At 33.7% G+C, this 12,274-nt stretch overlaps 1 protein-coding gene across 4 annotated transcripts in view; it reads left to right on the forward strand.

The window, feature by feature from the left end:
* LOC140441272 (ATP-binding cassette sub-family C member 4-like) overlaps positions 1-12,274 on the forward strand; it is a 132,504-nt gene that overhangs the window by 96,245 nt on the left and 23,985 nt on the right. For all 4 annotated transcript variants that reach the window (XM_072531885.1, XM_072531886.1, XM_072531887.1 and 1 more), the window contains one exon: positions 7,570-7,891. In XM_072531885.1, the coding sequence (XP_072387986.1) occupies positions 7,570-7,891 (322 nt within the window). The remainder of the gene's footprint in view (positions 1-7,569; positions 7,892-12,274) is intronic.

The raw sequence follows: 12,274 nt of genomic DNA on the forward strand, positions 1-12,274 counted from the left end.
AGGATGCCCAATGCATGGAAAGAGGGTGTGATGTTATCATTGTATAAAGATAAAGAAAACATTTAGGACTCTAACAACTACAAAGGGATAAAGTTAATGTCGCATACAATAAAAACCTGGAAGAACACTGTAAAGTGAAGGTTAAGGAGAGAGACATCCATAGGGGAAGAACAGTTTGGGTTTGTGCCAGGAAGGAGGACAACGGGTGTATGGTTTTTTTTGAGACAGTTGATAGAAAAATACGGCGAGAAGAAAAGAGAGCTATATTTGGTATTTATAGCTCTTGAGAAAGCGTACGATTAGGATCTTAGGATCTTAGACAAGGGCTACGGAGATGTATGGGAGAGAAATGAGTTCTCGAGAAGTACGTAAGGCTCGTGAAGGAATTGTATGAGGGAGCATACACCAAAGTAAGGACTATGCGAATTGACTACCGAAATTTTACCAGTCACGGTTGGTTTGCATTAAGGCTCTTTACTAAGTCCTACCTGTTTAATCTTGTTATGGATGTACTGACAGAAAAATTAGGGGAGACAGCTCCTTGATCAATGCACTTTGCTGATGATATCGTGTTAATAGAGCAAAGAAATGTTGGAGGGGAAGTTGGGGTGTTGGAGAAGGGCTATTGAAGAGGGAGAACTATGTGCTGGTTGGTTTAACTGAAAGCGAATAAGCGAGTTACTTTGTGATATAAAAATCGGGGAAGAGCTGAAAGGAAAGATATACAAGAGTGTGGTAAGACCTACGTTGGTGTAGATTTTTCTGTATGTTTGGGACGATTCTCTGTTAATGACTTAAGACCGGCATAGGAGTCGAGGTGGGAGTTTGATAGAGCTTAACGTTGTGCAATGAGTTTGAAAAACCACAGAAAACCAATCTTCCCATGTTCTTGTGTAAATTAAATCGACTATGAAGGAGTTATGTAGTTTTTTCGATGGCTAGTGGGTGCATTCTAGGAGCTAGAGCTTAGAGCTAGAGCTTTGTGATGTAAAAAGATTAAAATCTGGTTTGTATAAATGTTTGATTTATAGAAAAGTTGAAGATTGACACTACGATTGCGTGTCCGTACATATTTCGGAAGATCTCGTTAGAGATATTGGTAGGAATTTTTTCAAGTAAGACGTAGAAAAAGGTCACAGGAATTAGGTTAATTATCGATTTTATGTCCGAAGCGAGTTCATATGATAAAATTTGTCTAGGGTAGTGACTGTATGTGTGTGTTTCTATGTTGTGGGAGCACTTTTTCTGGCGGAACATTTGTGTAAATATGCCGAGTATGTGCCGCAATGGTTTGAACCGGATGGTGCATCTGCCATTTATATGATTTTGTCCATAGTCGGGGGAGATAGTGGCTCTTTGTTGGTATTCTATGTTGTGACGTTCGCTTTGGCAGCATCTAGAACAATATTTTAAGAGCAGGGGGAGGACGTTATTCGATACAGGGATCTCACAACGTATAATCTTTAGTGTTTCAGTGCTTCTAAGAATTTTTGTTCTCAGCTTTCGAAGACTTGAACAAAGTGTATAGGGTTGTTATTTTAGCGGACAATTATGTTGACAGTTTAAATGTTAGGGAAGTGGCCTTATAATTGATGGTCTTCAATGTTTTTTGTGAAAAATTTTTGTTAACGCCTGTCATGACGAGATGTAGGTTTGATTGGATTTTGGTTGTGACTTTTGTGGAGTGTTATTGAAATATATGGTGCCAATAGTGATTATCACGATATTCTTTTTTCGTTTTGCCTGGAATTCGTGGATATAATTTAGGGGTTAAGGTTTAGAGTTATGTGTTGAGGGGTGCTGTTTTGTCTAATGAATAGACTTTTAAGTGGGCTATGTTATTGAAAAGAAGTTCGTTTGATTTGAAAATATTGTTTAGAAGTGTTTTGTTGGCAAATGTTTGGTGGGATGTGTTCTATAAGGTAGTTGCTTGGATTGTGTTGTCTTGTTGAGTTGTCTTGTTATTTTTTGTTGCTTGTGTGTGATGGTTGTAGGGGATGGTTAGGATCGATTGTTTAAGTTGATGTGTTTTTTTGATTGTAAGGTTGGGGGTAAAGGTTCAATAGGTATTGTTTCTGTCGCAGGTTCATGTTGTGTGTTGTGTGTAACTGTAATGTTAGTGTACTGTAATATGGGATATAAGGTATAAAATGTGATGTGTTGATTTTGGATTTGGTTGTAAGTGTGGCATATTTGTAAGGAGAGTTGACTGTAAGTGACTTGAATTTTGATAGATGGGTAGATTTTGAGTTTTAAATAAATAATCGGTTGAATCTGTGTTGATTGCAGAATTATTAAGGAATGCGTGCGTTTAGATTTGTTTATGTGTATTTATGTTTATGTTTCTGAGACTGGACGGCGGGGTGGGATGTGTGTTTTTTGGTTAGAACTGTTTGTGATGGTTAGGTATTTGGCTCCGGGTGAAACTTTTTTGTTTCAAGTATTTTGACTCCAATTATTTTGACTCCGAGTTTTTTCTGAAGAGGTTTGGCATTAATGGGATTCGTTGTCTAAAGGTAGGCTATCTTATTCAACTTGATCACGTAGACTACAAAGAAGTTGTTTTCGTTTTCTAACATATCCAGAACGATTAGGATTAGTGAGGTTTGACTGCAGAATTTGGTTAAAGATGTGGTTTATCGTGTATTTTGTATCGTGTAAGTGTGTTGAATCGAGTGATACAAGGGACTCTTCGTTCTAGTAATCGTAGTAGTTCCGTATACTCGCCGCTGCTTCCCTGAGTTCCTCAATTGTTTGAATCGGGCGTCCATCTATATTAATGGACACTCGGAACAACCGGGATGAGCGTAAGTATACCGACTGGTTATTAATCTCCTCTAACAGGAGATTAATACTCGACTATTAATAACTCGACTACTGTATTTGTATGAGTTCTAAGTTGAGATCTTTTGAGGGTTTTGTGACATAAAGTTGTTTGTGTATTGTGTCATTTGTTTGATGTCATATTTTAAAGAGCTGCCTGAGTTTAAGGTGTCTAAGAAAATTTGTAATTGGTTGTAATACTCTGTGATTTATGAAGTGACTCTGAATGATGAGTTTTGATATGTATTTTAATGTGTGTATTGTCTTTGTTAGGAAGTAGTTAATGTGTAGTTAGGAATTTGTGTGTTGTATGTCGTGTCAGTGTTTTGAATGTCAGTTGACGTGTAAGTTTTTTGAATGTCAGATCTGAAATGGTACAGACTATGACCTGGAGGATGTTAATTGTTGTGTTGTGTGTTTGTGGTTGCGTGATATGTTAACGGAGGTACCTCGAATGGTGAGGCATATTTCGGCTAGATCAAGTTTTTTATTAGAAGATGGCTATTTTTAAGTAAAAACTTCTTTAGCGATGTTGAACACTTTTTTGATGAGAAACAAATTATTAAATACGCGACAGATTTTTGCGACCGTCATCATTACGTAAATTGTTCGCAAGTTGGCATAACTCAAGAACTGTTCTACGTATCGTGACATATAAGGTTTTGTCGGAAAGAGAAGTAGGAGCTAGTGCAATTGAGGAAAAAACAAACATATCGGCATTGCCAAAGGGGCATTACATTAGATTTCTGTTGTTATTGATTCTATTGCAGCATGTGATACATTAAATGAAAGAGAAGGGGATAAAAATCATATTAAGATAAAAACAAACAAGGCGACTACCAAAAAGGCACTGCACAGTATCTTGATGCTTAATGAACTTATAATTACATACGAGATATAGGGTACTACGGATAAAAATAGATCTACTAAAAACCTTCTAAAGTCAAAAAATTTTGATTTATTGACTTTAAGAAGGCCTTTGACTAAAAACAAAATAAACAACTGATACAATTCTAACATGCGATATACAAATGAATGCGGACGGAATAACGATTATATGAAGATAGAACAACAAAGCGACTACAAAAAGAGCACTAGACAGCATGTTCGATCTTAATGAATGTGGAATTACATACCAGATATCATAGGTCACTATGAATGAAAATAAATTTACTATAAGACAAATTTTGATTAATTGACTTAAAGAAGGCCTCTCGCTCAGTACCAAATAAACAACTGATCGAATCTTAATTTGCGGCATAGAATATAACAAATTATTAAGATACCAAAAACAAACTAGGCGACAACCAAAATTGCACTGCAGAGCATCTTCGTTATTATTGAACGTATGGTAATGGTTATGGTTATGGTAGATTGGAACAGGATTCAATTGTGAGCCCTTCAGGCACTTAGGACTGACTAGTACCAAAGGGCCATCACAGGTTTGAGTCCCACAGGCAGAGTAGATGAGCCCTGTATTGCCAGGGCGTCAGCCCGTTCGTTCCCATCCATGCCTGTGTGTCTCGGTACACATACTAAGTTAACCCTTTTGGTCAGCGCATTATCAGTAAGTGCTCTTGCACTTGCTGATGATGTTTTTTGCACTTTAAAACTCAAAAACCAGCTTAGAGTATCCTAAACGATGCTAGAATCTAGATGCTAGTTTTATAAATTTTACTTTTAAAGTATGCCAAATAAAAATATTCTTTAAGATAAAAACGTGTGAACGAGAAAACATCCGGAAAACGCCTAATCTAAAGAATACCGAACAGTTACACCAAAATAAGCTAGAGCTTCGTTTTCTTCAAACCGCATCTCATTAAAATTGGCTTCAAACTTATTTTTTAGGACAGATACAATTTCATTACTAAATAGCAGTTCATAATTATTTAAATTTCCTTTTATAAAAAATGACTCAATTAACTACTAAATTTAACTACTAAAGTACTTACTATTTCCGATTATACATTCAGTTCTGGTGGTCTTTGAGTATTGTTTCCACCTATCCACTGTGGATTTACCTTACTTAAATGCTTTAAATTTGCCCGATTGACATTCCCACAGAGTGTAAATATTGCTCGTTCGGAAAAACATTTTTACCAAAGTTCTCGTCATTATTATTACACCACTAAAATGTAGTCTTCAGTCGTAGTCAATTTCATTTAATTCTTGCAACAACTGGATTTTGTAGGGTTTAAATTAATTCTTGTATACACTGGAGAACTATACGGTAATGTCAAGGCTTTTCGTATATTGGAACCAACCAACCAACCAACGCAATATGTATATATATATATAGTAAACTCTTAAATATTGGGGAAATCTGCAAGAAATACTCTAATGTGTATCAATTGTTTCGCCGAACGTTTTCGCCAAAGAGAATTAATTTGGCTTCTTCAGGGCTGAAAGAGAATAAATTATAATTAGCTACCATATATTATCTATTAAAACATTATTGATCTTACCGTAACTTAGAATTGTAGAGTTGGAATATTAAAAAACTTTGCTAGTAACATAGTGGTGTTTTTTTTGTTACTATGTGCAAAAAAAGTTTTTTTATAAGGATTGAAAATGTATGGTAGCTTTGAACTTGACACGTAAAGGCTTACCCAAGGTTAATCAAAAAACCCAATGTAACTACATTTAAAAGGAGGTAATTCTTTGAATTGTCGGCAATAACTAAATTTTTGATTTTTAGATAGTTAAAAGTGAGGTTCTGTTTAAGCCAGAACGCAAGCGCTGACAACTTCATTAGTTCGTATGAAACTTTATGTCGTTAAGGTTCATTGGTAAAACACGAATGAATTTAAATCCCAGTAAAGGGAAATATTATTTTGATTTTCTTTATTTAATTATATTATATTGTTCATGTATTATTGAATCTTATTGAGACGTATCTAAGAAAAGCAAGGGAATGTTATATATTTTTTGTTAATGAATTAATTATAAAGGTATGTTAGTTGTTAATGGATATATCAGTCAAGTTAGTTATCTGTGATATAGTATTGTTCTTGGTATCTGATTTAAGTAACAGGTGGTATATATCGCTTAGATTCTTGATGTCACTCTTAACATTAATGGAGAAATCGTCGATTTTCCTTAACGATTTCTTCATTAATGTTAAGAGTGACATCAAGAATCTAAGCGATATATACCACCTGTTACTTAAATCAGATACCAAGAACAATACTATATCACAGATAACTAACTTGACTGATATATCCATTAACAACTAACATACCTGTATAATTAATTCATTAACAAAAAATATATAACATTCCCTTGCTTTTCTTAGATACGTCTCAATAAGATTCAATAATACATGAACAATATAATATAATTAAATAAAGAAAATCAAAATAATATTTCCCTTTACTGGGATTTAAATTCATTCGTGTTTTACCAATGAACCTTAACGACATAAAGATTCATACGAACTAATGAAGTTGTCAGCGCTTGCGTTCTGGCTTAAACAGAACCTCACTTTTAACTATCTAAAAATCAAAAATTTAGTTATTGCCGACAATTCAAAGAATTACCTCCTTTTAAATGTAGTTACATTGGGTTTTTCGATTAACCTTGGGTAAGCGTTTACGTGTCAAGTTCAAAGCTACCATACATTTTTAATCCTTATAAAAAAACTTTTTTTGCACATAGTAACAAAAAAACACCACTATGTTACTAGCGCAGTTTTTTAATATTCCAACTCTACAATTCTAAGTTACGGTAAAATCAATAATGTTTTAATAGATAATATATGGTAGCTAATTATAATTTATTCTCTTTCAGCCCTGAAGAAGCCAAATTAATTCTCTTTGGCGAAAACGTTCGGCGAAACAATTGATACACATTAGAGTATTTCTTGCAGATTTCCCCAATATTTAAGAGTTTACTATATATATATATATATATATATATATATATATATATATATATATATTTATTTGGAGTATTATGATGATATTATGATGTAGACAATAAAATATCCTACAAATGCTGGGGGCATTTTTCACTATCCTAAACGGCTAGACTATAAAATAATAAATTTTTCTTAACAACTCAGTTCCTTTTATCTATGATTTTTTGACCTAGTAAACAGCATCCAAACAAGACCCATACTCATATATGGATCTGAAACCTAGTATATTTACTTACTTTAAGTACACGTATACAAAGGCTTAAAATAAAATGGTATGTAAAAACATACCAGGCCACGGATATCATACCATTTATAAAAACTTGAGGGATACGGTAAATGGAATAGGTAGAACGAATACAAAAAGATTCATTATCGACCAAAATAAGTTAAAAAAAAAATAAGACATAAAACAATAGGAAGGCCGAAGCTGTTATACAAGCAACATCATCATCATCATCATCAACACAGGGACAAATAAAACACAATTACATAATGACGTTATTACATCGATATTACATATTGAATTCGGTTTCGCTAGGTAGAAATCGTTTGATTTCTCTTTTTGTTAAAACAAAATTACTAAACTTTAAAAATAAAAACTAGAAAAGCAAAGCGCGACATAAATTAGAATGAGGAAGAATTCTTGAACGGGTCCAAAAAGGACTGTTAAGCCAATGATTATGATGATGAGATAACATAGAAATACCACATAGAAATAGTTTCAGAATCATAATATAAGAAAAAAAATCTACCAAAAATGTCACAAATTTCTAACAATATAAATTTAATAAGCTACTGTTTTTAATATGATATATAAAATGTTTTAGGGTAAACGTTGAGCAGAATATAGCAAAAGCAACAGTTTCTGGAACCTTTTGGGAGCGAATATTAACACTTAAATTATCGTTTACCATCTACAGTGTTTTAATATTTCTGAACGTTTTATTTTCAACTATTAAATCGATATCATTCTTTAATTTCTGCTTAAACGCTTCAAAGAGGTTACATAAAAAAATGTTTTTAAACGTTTTGTATTCTCCAATGTCTTTCTTTCATGCAAATCCATCAGGAAGGATATTAAATCGATTTTCTAAAGATATTGGAGCTCTGGATGAAACGTTACCAATGTGCATGTTAGATGCTTTGGGGGTAAGTAATCATTTTTTATTATATTGCACAAGTTATAACAAACTGTATTTTGCTGTGGGATCAATTGTGCGCCAATTTTGGGACCTCAAAAGAGGCAAAAAAGTTTTCCACTCCTATTCCCTGGCTGCTGTTTAAAAGTCTCCTCGTAGAAGTGAAAAAAAAGTACAACAGGCGGTACTGTATATTAGCGCGAAGCTTCTTATACTATTTATACCTATTTATATTTACTTATTTATATTTTACACAAATAATGATATATTAAAATCTATCTATATAACCCTTTGCAGCCCACATTGTTTTTTTTTTCTCATTTTGTCTAAAATAAAAGAAATTTCGAAAACTTAATTAAATCAACACTTTTTCTGAAAATTTAAATTTAATCGTAACAAGTATTAAAGAAAAGTATGGTTTTTACCGTGAAACCACTAGGACACAAAAGTCACTTATTCAAGGGTATGGAATTTTTGGAAACAATTTTTATTGTCAGATAAACACAGACCAATATCGCATGTTTGACAAAACCAACGAGTCCGATAAACATTTGCGGTCGTACTGCATAACCCACATTGGGGTATCTGTATTAGCACCAATAAGACCTGTAACAACGGCTTATCGGAATTCTTTTAATGGTAATGCACGTCCTGGACTTCTACATTTAAATATGATCAACGCTTTAGTTACTGCTAAATTAAGTAAATGAAAAAAAATGGGATGCAACCATTTCTTACTTTTTATTTTTATTTCGTATAGACTCTTCAGCATATCCGCCTTATCCACCCCACCCATATATTTGTTGTAGTCTTCTACAACTGATGGTGCAGCCACAGTTTCTTTGGAACTATTTTTTTGTCTTCTTTAGACAGATACTTTTTCAGTAGGATCATGAAAGTTGGACAAAAGTTGATCCCCTTCTTATCTTTCAAACTAGTGAAGACTATTTTATTGGAAGCCTGCCGCCAATCTGTTTCTCCTCGGTCCATCTGTTTTTCGTCTACAATATCTTGTGGCAAATTAGCACGATCAGCTCTTACTGTACCACATGCGTAAATATTGTTCTCCAATAAATATTTCATAAGAGATACCGACGAAAAAGAGTTGTCAAAATAAACCTTGTGTCCCTTGCCAACATGAGTTTTTGTGAGATCTTTCACAACACGTTCAACTAAACCAGTTTCCATCATTACGTTGTCTACTTTACCAGTGTATATTTGGAACTCGTGAACATAACCAGTCACAGCATCAGCACGACCCAAAGTTTGTACCCTCTTTTTATGGTTTTTTTCGGCATATACTGCTTCAAAGTGGAACGGCCCCTGAAACGAATCATACTTTCATCGATAGACTGATGCTCTCCTGGGTTGTAGTACTGCAGAAAAGATTCCAGTAGCTCTTCTAAAATCGAACGTATTTTATAAAGTTTATCGTAATTAGCAGTTCCTTTTTCAGGCTGAAGGGAATTATCATTTAAATGTATATGCCCAAGAAACCAACTAAACCTGTTTCTGTTCATTATTTTCCAAATAAAGTTATCTCTCAAAATATCCTGTGGAGACTAGTAATCTCTGTAGTTAGGTGATAACTTCATACCCATAAGGATATTTATAGCTAAAAATTGTAAAATTTCATGTTTAGATGTTGGCTTGAACGGTTTACCTTCTTGTATCACGTACAAATTCGTTTGTAACACTAAATGTTGCAGTATATTTTCATTCATCAATAGCAAAAAAATTTTATGAGGATAGTCTATTGTACTCTCAACAGATGGTCCATGTTCTATATCGAAAGGAATAATAGACTTTGGAATAAATTGTTTATTCCAATTAAGACCTGAATTTTTTGATATATTTTTCTTTTCTGTCACTTTAGATATTTTTTTAGTATTTTTAGCAGGTTCATCTACCGACCGTTTTCCTTTCGGATCACTCTTTTTTATTAGTTTTTTTGGCATCTTGCGTGTTTTCTCATCATCGTCACTGTCCTCTTTATCTTCGCTACTTTCAATTATTCTCAAAATCTATGGACGGACAAGTGTAACACTCATAGATTTATTTCCGTTTTAATTGATGAACATTCTCCTAATTTAGTGCTTGATAATATGGTGATGTCTGATAGAATTTGTATTTTTTTTTGGTGGAGATGTTTCTAGAATAGTATCTCGATGAACCACTGCTAAATCCTAGGAGTCACTATCGAAACCCGAACTGACAATTGACTACTTATCTGAGGGTATTTCTGCCAATAAATCCTCCAAATCGTGTTCGGACAACATTTCTAGTTGCTTATAACTCCACTTGTTACGTTGCATGGTACCTGAAATAAAGAAACTGTAGTTGTACACTGGTTTCACTGTGAAACCGTATTTTTGGTGTAATCAAAAATGATACAAAAACACCTTTTTGGTTACATATTATATTTTAAAGAGTGAGTACAGGTCTATGTCAACATGACGAATAACTTACCCGTAAATATTTTTGCTATTTTTTATCAAAAAACAGTCAAAATTGTTAGAACTCCAAACATATGATTTACGTTTTGTGACACTACCGCCATCATACCAAAACAATTCTAGCTATACCTGAAACTAAAACATTTTGACTTCTAAGTTCATATATTGAAATATAGATGGCACTGCTAGTATAGCCACGTAGTGGATCCAGTGGGTCAATTGAGCACATTGGTGTGATAGAATTAGTGGTTGCAATCAACCAATGAGCCGCAAAGGATTAAAAGGCTAGGACGACAAATCACACTGTTTGTCTGGTAAGGAAAGAATTCTGAACTACCAACATCTGACATTTCAATCATATTTTGTTCTCCAAACGATACATTTAACCGATAATATTAATGACCTATTAAAATAATTAAAATAGTATTTGTTATTGTATAGTATTTCTATCTTGAGCTTCTTGCATCCAGTTTGTGGTCGGTAAAACGCACTGGTTAACAACCTTTCTTTTTAAACAAACTGGGATTATAGACTTGAAAATGTTATTCAATCTACCAAAGGCAGCCCATGTGAGACCTATCCTTCTTTGTATTTCAGTTGTCTGATTATCTCGGCCTAAGCGAATCTTATGTCCTAGATATTTGTAAGCTATTACTTGGTCGATGCTATGGCTCTCAATCAGAATTTTACCGCTGACCACAAGGTTGGTCATAAATTTTGTCTTTGAGGTGTTAATTTAAAGACCAATTGCTTTTAAAGCTTTATAGAGCGTGTGCAGCATTTTTGTAGCTTTATTAACTATATCAGATATTAAAACGATGTCATCGGCAAATCTTAGGTGGTTCAGATCTTCCATATTTATATTAATTCCCATGTTATCCTCTCGTTCCATTTGCTTAAACATATATTCAAGAACAGCTGTAAACAATTTAGGGGAGATAGTATCACCCTGTCTAATTCCACGTTCTATTCGAATCTTCTTGGTATCTTCATGAAGGCGGACACAAGCTGTACCAGTTTCGTAAATACTTTTAATTAAGGCGATATATCGGTAGTCAATGCGGCAGTCAGCCAATGCTCGAAGTATTTTATGATGATTATAGTATCAAACGCCTTTTCATAATCTACGAATATAAGAAAGATAGGCTTGTTATACTCTGTACACTTTTCTATTAGCGTTTTTATAACTTGTAGATGATCATTTGTTTCATGTCTGGAGCGGAACCCAGCCTGTTCACAAGGTTGGTAACTATCCAGTTTGTTCACAAGCCGTTTTTGTTATTATCTTCATAAATAGTTTATATGTATGGGAGAGCAAACCAATAGGTCTGTAGTTCTTTAGGTCTGAAATGTCACCTTTTTTGTACATTATGGTTATTATTGCAATATGCCACTGGGAGGGAGTTACGCCTCTTGTCAAACAAGTATTGAACATATTTTTCAACACATCCACTAACGTTCCTTCTTCTTCTTTAATTTGTTCAATGACTATCCCATCTTCTTCAGGTGATTTATTGTTTTTTATTTCCGAGAGAGCTGATTTTATTTCTTCTGATGTGATATCTCTCATGTCTTCTAAACCTACATTTTGAACTTTTGATATTTGATTTTGATCAGGATCTGGAAGTTTTTCTCGCTTATACAATTCTGAGTAAAAATCTTGAGCAATTTTTAAAATATCTTCCTTCTTTGTTGTAGTTTCTCCTTTTTTAGTTACAAGTTTACAAATATTTTTCGATCCTTCGTCGCGATCTCACGATCTCACGTCACGCAAAATGCTTTCATGAAGACGGCATTGGATGGAATTTGTAGCTGAAGTTGTGAAGTTTTTAACACGTACTTGCGCATTCGGAAAGAAGCAATTTTAAATATTTTATTTAAAGTAAAAGGTCAAAAAGCCTTATAACTTTCAATTCCACCTATAAACAAAAAATAAA

Source organism: Diabrotica undecimpunctata, chromosome 5 (genome assembly GCF_040954645.1).
Source record: "Diabrotica undecimpunctata isolate CICGRU chromosome 5, icDiaUnde3, whole genome shotgun sequence".
In the NCBI taxonomy this organism is placed as follows: Eukaryota; Metazoa; Arthropoda; class Insecta; order Coleoptera; family Chrysomelidae; genus Diabrotica; species Diabrotica undecimpunctata.